The sequence below is a fragment of the Manacus vitellinus genome, unplaced genomic scaffold (assembly GCF_001715985.3).
Source record: "Manacus vitellinus isolate BGI_N305 unplaced genomic scaffold, ASM171598v3 scaffold_3_pilon, whole genome shotgun sequence".
Classification (NCBI taxonomy): domain Eukaryota; kingdom Metazoa; phylum Chordata; class Aves; order Passeriformes; family Pipridae; genus Manacus; species Manacus vitellinus.
The window spans coordinates 16,650,559-16,668,927 of NW_021940535.1; the positions used below are offsets into that span (position 1 = coordinate 16,650,559).

General features: G+C 41.8%; 1 protein-coding gene across 5 annotated transcripts in view; it reads right to left on the bottom strand.

Moving 5' to 3' along the window:
• Positions 1–18,369, bottom strand: part of RARB (retinoic acid receptor beta) — a 320,609-nt gene that overhangs the window by 10,721 nt on the left and 291,519 nt on the right. For all 5 annotated transcript variants that reach the window (XM_018075372.2, XM_008923724.3, XM_025895420.2 and 2 more), the window contains 2 exons: positions 10,544–10,704; positions 2,877–3,053 (listed from right to left, as the gene is read on the bottom strand). In XM_018075372.2, the coding sequence (XP_017930861.1) occupies positions 2,877–3,053; positions 10,544–10,704 (338 nt within the window). The remainder of the gene's footprint in view (positions 1–2,876; positions 3,054–10,543; positions 10,705–18,369) is intronic.

Genomic DNA, 18,369 nt, shown 5'->3' on the forward strand with positions numbered 1-18,369 from the left:
GCCAGTGTACCAGCAGACAGAAGCACTCGCTTTTACGAGGGTTACTGACTGAATTTTAGTAATATTTATCCCTGAAACTTTTGGAACTAGAGCAGATATAAATTCCACGATCCTCAACTGGCGCCTCCAGCTGCCCTGCAAACCTTGATGTTATTTCCCTTCCAGAGTTTTTGTTTGTTTGTATATAAAACAATTCTTTGGCACATACCCAGCAGAGTTGACTGAGCTTCTGGCACCATTTCCCTTGTCAGCCTGTTTAAGAGGGGCTTAAGCATCCACAGCCACAGGAAACAACTGAGCAGTGCCCTCAGCACAGTCTGTAAACGCTTAAGACTCCCCATAGCTGGTGCTTAAGGGCAGGTGGACAGTGAAAACAAGGTTCTGCTGGCAGGGAAGCCTGGCCACCCTACCTGGGAGCTCCATGCTGATCCTCCTGTGTGCCGCAGCTCTGGGAACACACCCAGGGAATTGCACAGCATCAGGATCATGAGTGCACACTGGTGAGGCACATGGCCCTGCTTGGCAGTGCTCACACAGCAGCCCACAGGCCAACACTGGGAGCGGGTGCTCCTGCAGCAGGAGGGGAAACAGCACTCGCTCTGCCTCTCAAGGCACAACCAAACAAACATTTGAAACACTCATAACTAGGACAACTGGCTTGTTGGGGGGAAAATATGTGCTATTAAAACACTGCTCCAGTACTGAAGTTTAGCTTAAATAAAGATAGAGAGAGGCATTGCAATTCTGATTATGCACAGGTGATGTGGGTTTAATGGATACAGCATTTCACAGGCAGTGTACGCAGTACACATTACTGTGTCATGGTAATTATCCCATTTTCTTTTTAAGCAGCACATAAAATAGACACATAAAGTTTACATAAACGTCACACAGGAAACTTAGGACTATTTGCAGCAACCATGTCGGATCTATTCCTGTTTTTGTAAAAGCCTCAGCTCCTCCCTGCTGCGGGCAGCTATGGCGCTCGCTATGCCCTGCTCATTCAGATGTGTCACCTTCTCTGGCTTCGTGAAAAATAAAAAGGAGAACAAGCAGGTGATCAGGAGTGACAGGTCTCAATAAAGTTTATAACAAGAGCTTGAAGGTTGCCACATGGCCACAAAGTAAAAGGGGTGAACTGTATTGAAGAATCAACCTTTTCTATCCATTAATTAGTTGAAATAAAGTCACTGTTTATCACCTGCTTCACTCTCTTTTCTGGCAATTAGGCTTTTTTTTAATCACTTTGATCAAAGGCTGTGAAGTGCTATTATCGAGGCACTTCAGATAAAATCCCTAACAGAAAGGCTCTCCTCAATATTTGGTACTGCCCAGTTGGTGTTGGGGATGGAAGCACTGAGTGAAGCTGCTAAGGGGACCCTGTGCAAGAGGGGCTGTGCACGCTCCCAGGGCAAGCTCCCACTACTCATCCCAAAAAGAGCACCAGGAGCTTGCAGAATCCTGAGCAATTACAGAATTAGGGTATTTTTTTCCCAGCAGCTATGGAGCCAGGGCACAGCACAAGCAAACAGAGGGCAGCAGCTTCAAGGCTGAAGTTTTAGGGGTAAAGAGTTTAGATGTGCAGATTCTTGCTATATCTTGGCTCTTCCCTACCTTTTTGGGGCAGTTTCTGTATTAACTATTTGTTACTGGTTACAGTAAAGCACAAAGCTCTTCCTTTCCCCTACCTCTGGCAGAATACACTCAGATTATTGATTACCATCTGCCTTTTGGTGTAAGGGGAACGTAACAGTGTCTGATCAGGGCAGAGTTGGTGATACAGTGCAATTGGTAACGAATGGCCCTGCCCCACCGAGGGACCACTCTCATTAACAGTGAGATGGCCAAGTCTGAATGAGCACCTGGATGACGAGAACAACAAGAGGTGACTCTCAAGCATGGCAGGGTAACCTCTACCTTCCCTTCTTCTATAGGCCGAACAACAATATCCTTTCCCCTCTCCTACCCCTCTTCCTCCTTCATCAATGTCCTCTCTTGATGCGATTCTTCCAAACAGTTTTTGACAAAACAAGAGGAAAAGGTCACAGCAGTTAACATCCACCACAATATGATCCTGTTTGAAGCAATGCACTTTTAGAAATTCCAAGATTAATTGCTTCAACTTCAAATTCTGTAGTTTAAACTCCTGTGTCATGCCAAAAATGTATCTACAGTAGCCATCCTACAATGGGCTTCTTGGCTAGCCATACTTGACTTAATGAAGACCTGAAGGTTTGTGGTCAGAAGGAAACATGTAAAATAAGTTTACATTGAAAATACTGTTTTGTGAAAGTTATTGCTACAGCCAATAATAAGAAGCATATTCACCACTAAAAGCCTCAAGACCTCTAGGGTCTTGATAAGGAAATGCTAAGATCCCAGAGGGCTTCTCTGAAGGTCAGTGCGACAGAAACAACTGGAGACAAAGGGAAAGGAAGACAGTTTGCCTTGACATAGTGGCAAGGCAAGGTCTGGAGAAAAACTCCCAGCTCACCTGCACAGTTTCCTCCTGCAGGTTGTATGTTTGCCTATTTAAAATTAAACTACATTTAGCTAAAATCTGTACTGAGCCTATTACAGCGGCCACTTTTGCAGTTGTCTGCAGCACTGGCATGCTGGCACAAGTTACTGCCACGTACCACAACATGCCCTTTTTACTGAGACCCATGAACTGTAAGGACTTATTCTGAAAAGCAATTTCATCCCATGTAACACAGCTCTGTAGGTGTGCTAGAGTCCACTCCTGACTACCTGGTAAGTTAAATTTTGCAACCACAAGGCCTGGGCAGTATTTGGCCCCTTCTCCCTGTCAATTACAGTAAAAAGAAGAATAGAAAACACATTAGTAGGAGAACAATGATGTTAAAAATACTTACCAGTATGTCCAGGCAGGCTGCTTTAAGTAGAGTTATTTGGTCTGCAATGGTCAAACTTGTAAAGCCTGGCAATCGCTTTGCAAATTCCACTATTTTAATAATGCACTTTGTTGCAAGTTCACTGAATTTGTCCCAAAGCCCAAGGTCCAGTCGAACTCGATGATCTGCACTGGAGTTCTGTAAAGACAGACAGAAGGCACCATAAATCAACATGTCTCTTTCAGTAAACGGCTTTCAAGGGAAGGAAACAACAACCAAGTTTTCCTTCCAGAAGTACTTTCTATTAACATTCCAGGCATTTTCTGCAGCTTGCTGTTGGGATGTTGGTGGTTTTAAACTTGGATTAATAGCCTGAAAATTCCTTGGATATTTCTCTGTTACTTATGATTGCAGAGGTCATCTGTACATGGAATACAAACGAACTTAAACATTTCCAAATGCCACCATCATTATTCTTCCTTGCCATTATATAATAAGTGCATTGAGAAAGACAATTTACAGTTGTACCCCAGAAAATATAAATGAACAGTGGAAGAAGAATATCGGGTCCCCATCTGAAAAAAGCAGCACAATATTTGGAACACAGTTTCACATACTTAAGGTCTTACCAAATTAGTTCTACTTAATTTATCTGCTCTGTGGCTCTGCAACAGCTTTCTGAAGCTATGGTCTCCCATGACTTACAGAGCATTTCTTTACACGATGTTAAGAAAAACCCCATGTGTGCTGACAAATGCTATATGCTTATTTGATGGTGCATCTGACACTGTTTTGAAGTGTTACGAGGACATTCCAGTGGCATCTTTCAGAGACTGTTTCTATATATTCACCTATCTCAATAAAAAAGTTTGCTAGGATGCATAGCAAACTCATGTTAAGTTTGTGATTAAACTCACATTTTCATACATTCAGAATAACCACTTAACCCTTGAAAAAGCTGAATGTGTCAGCCAAGAACCAGTTGACTCAAAAGCTGCTGTGACCCATTTGACACTAGCCCAACAACAGCCAGTGTCATGAAGAGACCTGGTGAGTTGATCCCGATCCACCCACGATTCCCACAGAGTGACAAGGAACAGGTAACAACAGAGCTCTGAAATACCCAAAGCTCCTCTCCTCCTGCCCTTGCGTGCAGCATATTCCCATTTTGCCAGCATATGATCCGATGCTGTTTAGGATGCAGTCAGCATGATGATGTCCCCTTTCCCTATTTCATGAGCCACCAAATTTAGTGTACATTGCCTTCAGCTTCTGGGTAATCTCCTCTTCGTTGCAAGAGGAGTTTTACCTGTAAAAATATGCTGGTAACAAATCTGAAAAAGGTGTTGAGTTGCAGCCACAGAAAACCAAAGGCAGTTTCTTCCCTTCCACCTCTTATCTGACCCTGTTGACTAACCAAGAAAGAGAGGCACCACCAAAAAAAGGCTCCCCTACTCCAAATAGGTGCTTGAGGCAGGCAAAGGAAAATCCCCTCAGACAGTGATTTTCTCCCCAGCTGCTGACAAAGCTGATGTGATCAGCTGCCTCAGTCTTAGCTGGTTGAAGTTAAAATGTTAAATTAACTTTAAAATTAAAGTTAAATGAGCAGAGTCTCAACCTAAAAGTCTAACAGACATGGCAGATTAAATAGCCATCAAAAAGCATTCAATTTACACAGATCACACTTCCTTGGAGGAAACATCTCCAGTGAGCCTGCTACTATCACTGACGGGGAGGACGTCCACCTCCTTGGAAACCAGGGAAGCCATCATCTTGTCAGTTTTCTTCGGTTCACAGGAAGGACACAGGGCTGGAAGAGGTTGATGAGGGGATGTGGACTGAGCTCAGTTTGTCTGTGAAGCTCTGGATCCCCTCCTAGTGCTGCCTTCACAAGACACCACCACCATCAGGTGCAAAGACGAAAGTCCTGATGGGCCCCCAATGCACTGCCAGCCCACCATTCCCTCTAATTTGAAACAGGGTGGAGATTCAAGCCAGTAATATTTACATCATGCCCTAATTGCAAAAAATATATGCTAATCATACTGAACAGTTCAAAGCAGAATACGTGTTCTTTCCTGCTACCCCTCTTTTTAAGGGATAATAAATTAATTTCATCACTTCTATTTGAATTTTTATTCTGGAAACATCCTCTCTTTTGTTTTGGTTTTTTTTAAATGACAGAAGGAAAAATAGAAGAAAATGTCTTTATAATGCTAAACCTAAAGAATTGCCTTCAAAATGGTCCAAAACTAATGGGTTAACAGTCATTGTAATGCCCTTTGAAACATTTCTTTTGGCTACTGGAGTATGCATCCCTCAGATTTATTTTATTTCATCCTCAAGGACCTTGGTGAAATACAGTACATTGGAGAAAAAATAAGATCAAGATGTGCAGTCATTCAGGCTGTAATTAAATTTAATAGGCAGTTTATCCAGTTCATAGAAAGATGGCATAGCAGAGAGCTACACAAAGCAGAGCCTAAAGCAGGAAATCATTTTACAATAGGGTATCCATCTGGAAAAAAAGACGTTGCATGAAACCAGCAAGTGTGAACGAAATCTTCATCAGTATCATATGAGGTTACTTTATCATGCTGCAGTGCTGGAGATGGGAAGTTTGACGTGTCTTCTATTAAGAGTAATGCACAGCCATCTTAACAAATGTAAATCTAACTCACTATTATGCAAACTGAAGAGAAGGGGCAGTTAATAAAATATAAAATCTAAAATATAAAATTCAAAATAACCAGATGTTTTATTATGCCGAGTGCCAGATCCCTCAGCGTTGGAGCTAATGTGGTTTACACATTATCTTTGACATGCTACAAATGCAAAGAGTTTTAACATTCTATCTGTTAACAAACATCAATGCAAGTGTCACAGAAAAAAAAAGAATTTTTAGCAACATTTCTCAATATCTAAACCCCAAAACTAACTAAAAATCAATGTAGAGGTTGAACAATAAAACACGGGGTTAAAACAATGCACAGCAGAAACTCTGATTAAATTTGCCTGGGGATCTCCTCTATCCATGCTGTGAAAAAGATGCAGATGCTATGACTTTTCCTGAATATTTTACTGAAGCGGTTTTTTGGGTGTCTTTTCCAGGAGCAGTCTCGCATGTTTTTCAGGCCTATGCACCAGTGCACATATGGTGGAACAATACTGTAATACACCCTAGTGGCATCTTTATCAGTGGAAAAGCCCAACCTTGCTATGAAATCCAATTAAACAGCCATTTTTGCCACATAAATTGATCCCATTTTTTCCATCATTTTTGTTTTTTCATTGCAGGCTGCTCTATCTCCACATTAACAATACGGGATGAGGTACTCGTGGAAACATACACAGTAGCAGAATCCCTACTGTCTTTAAAATCCACTTTACAAAGGAAACAAGGCTCACAGGGGCACTCTGCCCTAATCAAGAACACTCTCGATGCCTCTTTAGTAAAAGCAGCAACGCACTCCAGCTCCAGCAAGTTCACTGAGGACCACAGCACATGTTTCTGTTCAGTCCCAACATCAGGAGATATATCTATATATAGATATATAGGTTTAGATGTATATTCCTCTGCAATGGCACAGAACAATAGTCACGTAACTTTCAACCCCAGCACTTACAAAGGACCAAATGCTGCCAAGACGTGAAACCTCCTCACTTCCAGCAACCCAGATGAACCCGCAGCAAGGGTCTGCAGAGCCAAAATTACTTTCTGTTTTATCCTCCCTGTATCACAAGGCTGGATGTAACACAGCTGTAGACTTACAAATAATACCAGTCTCAAGGGACAAGCACTGTAGTTACACTCAATTATACTATAAAGTATGACATCTCCAGAGAAATTACTACGGCACTCTCTCTTACCTGGATGACAGTAATAAAACAGATCTATTTATGATGGACTCTTGGAATCCGTTACATTTAAACAGCTTGCTGATTCTCACCATTGGCAGAGCTATACTTGTCACTGCCCACCAAATGCAACTGTTAAATCAAATGACCCAGGGAATTTAATATGAGTGCTATTCTCCCATTATTTTAAGTAGACTTCTATTAACTATGCAAAGTATGGTAATTATTACAGATAGGGACACTTTTTCTTTTTAAAGAGCAGATGGATATAAAAAAAATAATTGCAAATGCCTCTCCAAACCCATTTTTTAACAGGTAAAAATACACAGTGTGTGTGTGAGGGGGGATCCCTCTGGAAAACTCAGGCTGCAATACTGAAGAGCGAGAGGAGCCAGATACGCAAGCCAAATATCTGAATAGATTTTTTTTTTTTTAATTGTATCTCTGTAAGGTCTTCTTTACTTCACACTCTTATACTTAAAATTCTTTGCTCTTTTTAGCAACAGACAAAATCTTGTTTTAAAACAGTCTCACATAGCCAAAGGCACACAGAAGCCACGCTTGCAGAACAGTTTTTTCCATCCACCATTTCTACCAGTACGCAAGTGCAAAGCTAATGAAATTCAAGGGAATACACGTTGGTTCAATACACTCACTTCTCACCCCTCGCTTAGAGAATTAAATTAAAAACTCGAAGGTTATAAAAGCAATCTGTGTGCTCCTTAGTGTGAGAGTGCCATGCTTCATGACTGACAGCCTGCAGAACTGGGCATAAAAGCAGGACTGGTGGCAACTTTCTACCTGTACTAGATTGTTACTATCAAGAAAAGCAGAGTGGTATAGGTTTCTAGCTCCCCTTGGACTCAACATTTAGAAAAAGGGCTGTGTGCTCCTTTTTATTTGACTTCTGGTCTCTATTTCAAGTGTCTCAGATTACTGCCAGAGTGTTGCTGTTTGATCAGCAGCTAGTGGTGTTGTCCAAGCACCAAAGCTGTGCTCCTCTGACCAGCACACACACCTTCCACATTCCAGATTCTCCTATATCCTCAACTGCTGCAGAAAGGCTTCTTCCCTGCTCCTGGGCTGATGGGCAGCTGGAGGTGAAGATAACCCTTAGTCCAGCCCCAGTGGTACTCTGTCCCTGCCACATCTGGGCAGAGACAGCATAAAAATGAATTAACATTGAATTCCTACCTAAAAAGCTGGAGTGGCTGCCAGAGCTTAGCTAGATGAGAGATTTAAATGCCCTGCATCTCACACAGAGATTATAAGAATGCAGTAAGAAGACAGTATCTAGCACCACCTCTACTGGTTTTGATGTAGCTTTTGAAAGAAGCTGCATCATTCTCAAAGATTCAATGTAAGCCAAAAATAACTCTTCCAGTGTAATTTTGTTATTGAAACTTGTATGGCACCAAACCATGATGAAGCTGAAGAGACTTTGGCCATGTGCAGCAGTCTACTGTTGTAGCCTTCCAACAGACCAATGCTAAAACACGAAATCTCTTTCCTTGAGCTGTCTGATCTGGCCTGAGATATGAATGACCAATATCCAGCCTCAGAGAGAGTGTGGTCAGGGCATGGCTATTTGTGCTCCATAGACAGACCAGATTCATCTGTTCGTTACTGAGATCCAGGTGCTGTCAGTAAGGGCTCTGAAATTCCAACAGAGACACAGACTCACCATGGGGGTCACAAGGAACCTAAGGATGAATGCATCAGTGGTGGGTGTGATATGCAACAAGACCTGCTCCAATTTAATCCACTTGTATCATTTCAAGAGCTAAAATATTAATGATACTTAAGCATCCAATACCTAACACAAGCACAGAGGTGCCCAGGTTTATCTTTCATCCCTCCAGGATCTTTGGCAATTACCAGTATGCAGTACCATCACATCAGCTGCAGTGCACTCTGTTCTCAGAGAGAACATATAAGCATATAACAACACGTTCCTGCTGGGAAGTACACTGATAGGTTACTCTGGGATAACCAGGCCACTTGCAGGGCAGCCTGGGAGCAATAAACTCTGGCACACGTACCAGCCTGGCTACATGTCCCAGTTGCAGACACATGATCACATCTCCTACACGGCATAAACTCACTGTCTTAGAACTGGAAAGATTTTCATACTTACTCAGAGGCACCCTTGGATTTGCTGGAGTGTGACAGCCTGTTTGGAAGATTGGGAAGATCTTCACTCCAAGACAAGGATGAAACAGCACATGCAGAGAGGAGGGGTGGAGGGCATTAAGCCAGGAATTTCTTTGAAGACACGCTGTGAGTCCCACTGTCTCCAACTTTGCCTTCAGTTATGTCACCAGCTGGCTGCTTCCAAGCTTCCAGCCTCACACGCTGCACTAGTCCCTGTGGGTCTGCCTGTGCAATATTTACCAGCACGCCTACACTGACTGCTTTGACTACATCCCACCCAAGCAGGACGAGGACCAGAGAAGCATGCAGAGGACAGGCATCTTCTCCAGTGCTAACCAGTTTACATGGGTCTCATAATTAAATGTGAAAAATGTTTGTGAAAATACTTTCAGCAACATGAAAAATACACTTTTTTTCTAACATCACACCATATGTGCTTGCTTTTCTTGCACTTAAATACAAAGTCTTATACTTAGACCTGAGAGTTTTGAGCCTGGCACTTTGTTTTGTAAATAGATGAGTATGCCACAAAACAGCATCCTGTTTGCTAAAAAAGCGAATATTGATGCCACACAGGGATTTTTCTACATCACTCTGAGAAATTTAATGTTTGTTTCAGTAGCAGAAAATTTACTCAAAGCCTCTGGGGCTTGGTTCCACAGCTTCAGCTGGGGTGGAGAGCAATGACCATGGAGGCAGGTGTCTCCTTGCCCCAGGCATGCCACTCCTGAACTCCTGCCCTTGGCAATGAGAGAACATGCTTGACTACTTCAGAACCTTCTGCACATCCCTCTGAAACAGCCAGTGCTGCTGCAACCCACAGCAAGACCAGACCCAGCAAAGTCATTCCTCCACTGGTAAGGCTCTAAACGTTACCTAGTAGTTACTTTTTAGCATCTCTTTTATTACTGCATTTACAAATTTGACACTGAATTTTCTCTGAAATCAATAATTATCACTGAACTTCCCTGTACTTAGCAACATAGATACATACAGAAAAGAAATGGTTTCCCTGACTCATCTCTGGAGATATTCCCACATTACTGACCTTCTTGATAGGGTGAGCTGATTTTTTGTTTCTAAAAGCAGCAGAAGTTTTTGCTGCTTTGTGGTATTTTGGTAGACTGAGAAAGGATGTGTAATTTTTGGGGTTGTCCTCTGCAGAGCCAGGAGTTAGACTCAATGATCCTTGTGGGTTCCTTCCAACTCAGGATATTCTTTGATTATACGAACAAACTTCAAATGAGCAATTTGGAAACTGGTTTATACTTAGACATTTCATATTTTCCTTGACCTTGGTAGCTTTGGGACTATCACCAGTAATCTAGCAGCATTTAAGAACTCCCTACACCTGCAAAGTTGTAATTGCTGACGCACAAGCAGAGATCACATCTTTGGAAGCCAACAAATTTCTAATGAACGATGGAATGTAATTGACTCATGGACTCCAAGCTCGTCATTTGGCTGGATTAATCCTTCAGTCAGTCTCTCATGATAGCACTAAGTAAAGCTTACAGTTAAGTGCAATTTCTCTTCCCCAGCATGCGTTTGCACACATACCTGTGTTTTTTCATGACTAAGGAGGTGCAAGGAGTGCATCTACTACTGCATCTATTTAGAATGCTCACATCAATTCCAGGCATATTCAGAATGTATGTGACTCAAACCATACTCACTGTAGTGTATTTTCCCAGCTGGCAGAGTGAGGGGAAGGTTTCCTGGTGAGCTTTCCGGATCTTCTCAGTGAGATCATCCAACTCTGCTGTCATTTCATAGTTTTCTGTGGACTCCTGCTTTGAAGGTTCCTTCTTCTTTTTGTTTCTATCATTTCTGACAGCTGTAGAAAAAGCAGAGATACAGATCACATGGGGTTATTCAGAATGACCCATGCTGCTTTTGCTGCCCTATTTCAAAACACTGCAAGATGCTTTTATATTAGACGTGAATTATTTTAAGTGAAGAGAAAAATGTTATATGCAGAAAGAGCAGTAATGCAAGCTTAGTTATTTAAGAATAATTTAACAATTAAATGTAACAGGTAATGATGAAACCAAACTTGCACCAGTGTTTCTTTTGGAGGCACCATCACACTCCCACAGTACCTAACTTTCAAGGAAGTCTACTGCAACTTAATATATAATGTGTCTCAGTAACTTTGCGAGGTGGGATTTTTTTTTCACTGTATCACTACAGCTGTGCATGATGAACAGTGAAGTTCTCTGTAGTGATGCATTTGGTATTTCACTGGATGTGAACAACACTAAAAAAAGACCGCAACTGTCTTTCTTCTTAAATATCTCAGTATGGAAGACAACAAACCCCCATACTAATACAAGTTCCACCAAGCAAAAGTTACTTAAAAGGAAAGTTAAATGTGAAAACAGTAAATGAAAGAAGATGAAACATGTTAAACTCAGGTTCTGAAGATCAAAGGAGAAGCACAAACACTTGAAAGAGTAAAAATGGCAGTGAAGCTATCTAAAGTTGCTTGCCATCTGCTTCTGCACTCAGATCAGCCTTCTACCTTCCCCCGGCCGTGGGGGATTACTGGAAATATGCATTGTGCAGCACTCGTGCTGTAATTGATTTCCCACATATTTGTGTTTTGTAATAAAATATGACAGCTGCTCCATCACCATGCTACTCTTTGTTCTTTTAATGAAAATAGCTTAATTTTACAAAATGTGCCCAGGAGATAAGCCTATGTCCACAGTATTGCCAGTAATTGTGAATTTTATCAAGAGACTTGTTGTTAGCTAGAGCTAACATCTTAAGTGTAACCAGATGCATAAGGCTTTACAACAAAGCCAAGCAAAATCAATCCCTCTCCCCAGAGACCCCATGTCAATATTAAACACCCTGAAGACTAAATGTTACTGGATAAATAAAACCAATCCTAACATTATTAGTGTTCAAGACCTCATGATATTTAAAACAAGGCCCTAAACTCAGAGGGTGTGGCTGGTGGGTTTTGGCACATGTGAGGATAGTCAGGGATTTTTGGATGGCCAAAGATCTGCTGATTCTTATTTGTACTGTCCTGCCCCAGAAAGTGCATCTATCTGTGCTCTAGGGAGGGAAGCACAGAGCCATCTCCATGCCAGATCTTTTCCCCTGTGGGTTCCCCAGGCCCATCTCCACATCTTCTGTGGTTGCTTCCTACATGCAACAGAGCAAACCACAAATCATCAGAAGGAGCAGACAAAATAGTGGGCTGGGAAAGCATCAGAGTCAGGGGCATCTACAGAAATAACATATTGTATGTAATAGAAAACAAGGATTAGATGTGATGAATACTTTTTCTCCTTCATGAGGCCATTAGGCACATACTCCATGCAATCTACAGCTCTGTTTTTCTCACTAAAGGTTTGACTTTGCAACTGAGAGACCTCTGACCCAGATCATTCACATATTTTAGGGATAATCTTGACTTTAACTGTGTGACAAACCTGCACTGAAGTCAGTCATGTGCTTGGCTGGATCAGGGCTTGGATGTTGAGCACCCCATTGGATTAAAGCCTAACCCTGAACACCAGGAATTTTGGTGTTCAGAGAACACAGATACAAAGGAGGCCGAACGGTGGATTGAAAAGGCACCTTCTTGTGAAAGTTCAATGCTAGCAGTGTAGTCAGGTTTAGAGGACTAGACTGGATCTCCCCTGCTTCCTTTTACAAATATTCTCCAAAAGCCAGTGCCCTGATTTGTTTGCTGGATCCCAGATTAGAGAACAAGCATGGTACTTTGCATTGTAAAAACATCCGGGACCGACAGGTACATCTCAAGTGCTGCAAACTGCCACTGCACTTCAGAAGCAAATCCTAATCACTGCTGTACTTGGGAGATAAAAGAGCTCCTTGGAAAATTCTGTAAACTCCTACACAACTGCAAAGAGCAATAAGCCTTCGTCATAAAGCCCCATTTACTTATAGCTCTACAAGCTGATTGACAAATCTGCCAAACAGGTGGCCCCAGCAGCTACTTCCCTCAACAGCTTTGAACTCCTCGTGGAAGATCAACGCATTATTTAGGCCAGGCTTCGAAGCAGGTACCAAGAGCTCCCACAGACTAGGAGATAACTCTGGCAAGAACCATGCCATGCTCCTGTGCTACCCTAGCACTGCTCCCTCTGTACCTGTAGCTGTACCTGAAGTCCCGTCCCCTCCAAAGGCCAACAGAGGGGAACTCTGCTGGTCAACCCTCATCAGCAAATTGGCCCAGCTCCATCCTCTTTCTTTTTGGATGCAAATCATTAAAGGGTAGGAAGGGGAGAACTAACACATCCTGAACACTAAGAACAGGTTTTGTTCATCATTAACTTTCTCATACAATTCTGATAGCTTTTAATAATAATAATAATTATAAACTCTGAATAACATTTATCTTCTTGCTTTATTCACTAAGACTGCATTAGACATAGTAGTGTTTCTATATTCCCTGTAAGAAAATGTAATAAAGTGCACCCAGGCTCCAAAAATACAAAGAATTTTGATAACACTGAACTATTAAGCAGATTTAGCCACAAGTACAATTCAACTCAGAAAAAGATTAAGACAACACTATGTTTAAAAGAGTTAAATAAAAACACATAAACACACACACACATTTACCCCGTAAATTTAAAAACCATCACTGCTCTGGGAACAGGAACTGTCACACTGCATGTGGGAAGGATTTTGGATTACAGCTTATGCTTATGTTACATAAGTCACACCTTTTTGTATCTTGATCTTTACATGCATATGATCACATCAATCCCTGATGAAATTCCACTGCCTTTTAATGATGATACGCCAGTGATGAATCTGTGTCACAGTTAATGCTACCGTAGAAAACTCAGGTTATGAATTTCATTACTTGTGCACTAAATTCTGACTTGATGGCTGCATTATTTAGGAGCCCCCAACAGGGGACAGTATGTAAGCTCTCTTGCCCTGACAGAAATTCTGGAAGTTAAAAAACCTTACACAACCAAATAAAGTGGTGGTTTGGGGAAAGAGAATGAAAAAAGATGTATCTTGATACGTGAGGAAGCCAGGTCTCAACACTGCTTGGACGGCTGAGCAACACATACCCACACCTGAGCACGTCTCCTCCGATCCATCTTCCTGTGACAGCTTCCCTGTCCCCTCAACACACATGCTAGGACTTGCACTTCCACACCCAGAAACCTCCAGGCAGCAGCAGCAGGGTTCGCAGGCTGGAGAAGGCACTTTTGGCTGCCTTAGGTTTAAGGACCAGCCTCTGCCTTCAAACGTCCAACCCCCTAACCTGATCGTAGAGAGGCAGAACATCATCTCTTGTCCCATTCAATCTGTTCTCCTCAGCCCAGGTTTGCCACGTTTTCCTTAGCCTCAGATACACCTTCCCTCTTCTGCTTGAAGTGATGGGCTTCAAAACAAAAGTTGCAGGAAGGATGCACCTGTTTTTCAAGGAAAGCAGGGTCTGCTGTAGATGAAACTAAGTATAGGAAAGACATAAATGTCTTCCCTCTGAGGACCCTGGTGCTCTCATTTAGTAACCACGTAGCAATTCTCCTGCTTGAGCAGGATCATTTCAAGCATGTCATAATGCAGGGAATCGGCCAGTCTTAAATGCAAGCCCCTCAGGTCCACCAAACTTAGCTACTGTTTGGCCTAAGAAGGTCTGGGGTCCAGCTCAAGAGGCTTAGACAGTTTCTAAATAATCAAGTAAAATCATGGAACAGCCAGTGTTTTTACATTCCTTTCTCAAAGGTGGCACAAACATTTCCAAGGGAGAAGAACCTGCTGCTTGCAATGCAATTTTTCCAATTACTTGCATACCCTGTGTTTCCCAAGATGCCCAGAAGATAGACAGACAGAACCTTTCATATATTATAATGATTAATCAGCTATAAATTCATGACTTGAAATGCTATCACTGCAGTTTTGCCTCTCTGAGATCTCCGTGACCTTTGAAGAGCTCTGTGTACTAGTTAACTGGTTTTGTTCCTGTAGCAACAACTACTAGTGCTTCCAGTTAGTTCACATTCCTGTAAAACCACACTTCTCTTGTCCCCAAATATTTTGGAAGTTACTTGTTAAGCTAACAAACCTCAAAAGCACCACAAAGCACACAGAGCAAGTCAGTAATTGCACAGCGCTGGGCGCAAGGTAGGTTTGCAGAAAGACTCCTTTTGTTTGCAAACCCCCATGAGAAGAGAAATGGGAGGTGAACTGAGGCAGGAACGCTGCAGACCTGCCAGTTCTCCCTTCTGGGCAGAGGCTTGCTCTCCCGCCTGCCCTCCTGCCCCCTGGGAAGCCCGTCTGTCCCTTACCGAACACCAGGCAGCCTTGGCAGGCAAATGGTGCCACACGCGGCAGTGGGGCCAAAGCTCAGCACTGCTGCTGGGGATTTCAGGAGCACCAAGCTGTTTGCTAAGGGGGAAACCCACAAGCCTTGCAAGGCTCCTTCACACTCTGGCTTCTCCAATTCCAGAAGTAGCTGCTAAAAAAATTCTAGTTCTGCACAAGTTAGCAGCTGTGGACAATTTCAGTCAAATATGCATAACGCTTGCCTATTGCCAATGCCAAGTTTGCTCCATCAGGATCAATGCCCCACATACACCGTGCATTACTCTTCAATAAACTGCGCTAGCGGTATTGAATGGCAGTCCATAAGGATATCTTTCCCAACAGTTACCTTGGAAAACCTCAAAACAAGGGAGACTTAGCAATCCTGATACTGCTCTGCTGCTGAACGAGGCTTTCTGACCTCATGGTCAAAGCCAGCACACAGCTGGGCATCCCAGGCAGCTCCCAAGCCCAGGAGTTGATGGAAGCAGGCATAGAAATGGGAAAATTTGAGGAGGTTGATTTTCCCGTCTACAGTGTAAGTAAAGGAACAAAATAACCACCTTGAAAGCCACACAAGAATGCTTGACAAACCGACAGCCATCAAATCACAACACTGAGACTCCCGTCTACACGTTAACAGCAGTGCAATCTCAAGCCAAACATATTAAAATATGCAGAACACCAGGTAGTTATAAATAGACTGATTTTCCTATGTCGTGATTTCCAGATGAAATAATGTTTTCGTTTAAGCAAAAAAGCTCAGTATTAAAAAAACCCAGGAAACTATTTTAAAACAAATTCCCATGCCAAAACTGGGCTTTCACACGTGGAGAACGATCGAAGGCAAAGCACATTTCAAACGCAAACCTCTCATTTCTAATGGACAAAGCCAATAGCAAGTACACAGTTGCACAAGGGGCTTACAAACCCAAAACACATTGAAACCTGCATATTTTGTAGCTGATTTAGAGAAATCAACCATGTCAGCTGTTGGGTAACATTTGCCACGAGAAAACATCTCAGATTAAGTGAGATACTTATCTCTCTACAGACACATATCAAAATTAACAGGGAGCACAGAGAAACAATCATGGAAGACATTTCATAAGCACCTGGCACGCTATCATTTTTCCCCAGGCACAGAGCGAGCACATATATTACAGAATTCAAGCCCCCCCCCGGGTTTCCTATTGAGAAATAACATTCAGCTATGGCAAACCCGCCCCGGCCCATGAGCCAGGAACCTCAGTTCAACCACAGGGGAACACACCACAAATCCAGAGGACATCGTCCTGTCAGCTGCCTTCACGTACACTGGCCCTTCCAGCCACCGGTGGTATTTTTTTTTTTTTTGAAGAAGGTGAATCTGAACTCTGCCTTGCAGCTTTGTATTATTCATTACATAATTGCTATGTTTTATTAGAAATATGATCTATTATAACCTTGAATACGGTAACTTAAATGACATTGAAAATTAGATTATTCTGATTATTAGAGAAGTGAGAAAGGTACTAAACATTTGTAAGGCTGATAATCAATCAGTGTACCCATCTGAGTGCAATAAAAATCAATCAGGAGCTACTGTGTTTAAATCTAATTTTTTAAGCATGACATTTTCTTCTGAGTTTCTTTTTTAAATGTCACCCTCTTCTACAACAGTGATTGATTCTATCCCCAGGGACAGTTAACTCCAACTGTTTTATTCATTGCACTGAGCTCTTGGATCCACAGTCTTTTCTAAATATCAAATTAATGACAACAATAATATTTTCATCAAAATGTGAAATTCAGAAATAGGCGTTCATGGAATCAAAGCAGCAAGAAGCATGGCAGTGTATTTAAATTGCTTCAAATACCAGGGACCTTTTAACTACCAAGCAGTGTACTTTAGCACAGAAAATGGCAGAATTCTGTGTCCCTCCAGTTCTCTTCTTTCCCCCCATAAAAGAGAAGGCCAAGAATTTGCTTGTTTAAAACATAATTCATTTAGAAATGTTTCAGAAGTGAACAATGAATCACTGGCTATAGGGAGGCTGTGAGTAATTACCTATGCCTTCAAAATAACCTTATTAGGCTATTGTAAGTATAGGGGAGACCTTTGATACCTATAGCCTGAGGGCCTCTATTTTTCCATTCATGCACAGGGGATTTATATGGTTATATCCTATTATAACTGACGAAAGCAACACATCTCCCATTTATGTATGAGGATAACTGCGGGGTTAATATATCAAGAACTGAGTTATAAGAACGGGTTTCATTATATGAATGAATGATACAAATGGATGCTCTACAGCTTTATTTAACTGGCCTGAAACTTGATCTGTGGTTTCAAGGATTCCCATCAGACTGAAAATTTTATTTTTGACATGAAATTTGGCACCTGCTATTGTCACATTCCTGAAATATTAGTAAAGGGAATGAGCAAAAAAAGGAGTTTCTAGCCCCTTGAAGAAAAATAATACCAACTGAAATCAGACTTAGGACCAAAACTGGAAAGCTAATGCACAACAACAGGCTGAGAAAAATACCCCTTGAAAATAGCTGAAAGGTATGCCTTTGGTATTCTTTTATCTATTTATTTTAAATTATTAATTATATTGTTTCACTTTTTTTTTTTTTATTATTAAGACATCCAGAAGCCAAAAAGAGCAGCTAACATACTTGAGATATCTAGAGCTGCCAATCCAAGACCCAAAAACACTGCTAAAGGAAAACAAATGTTTCTACCGGCAGATTTAGCTTCAATGTTGCAGGACAGGACAAAAAAACCCCCCAAACACCAAAAGCCCTTAACCTCTTTCCAAGTGTATAAATATACCACTAATGCCGACCTTTATATTGACTATAGTATTTCAGGACTGGTTCAAGTTCTGAAGAATATGCCAAACACAGTAATAACTGCCCAAAGAATAAAAATCAGGACTTCAGAAATACAAATGGAAACCTCCCCAAACAGGTTCTAAGAACAAATGAGAAATGAAGAAGTTACAAAAACAGAAATATAGCAAACAAGTGGAACAAAACCAGAAGAAAATGTGTTTTGCAGTATGTAAGTGTGGGCAGGCAGAGGGGAGAGCACAAGGAGCAGCTGAGTCAGAGCCAGGATGTATAGGGCACAGCATCTATACCACGAAATGAAATGAAAGCAGACTCCTTGGTATCCCTTACCATCTCTCTACATACT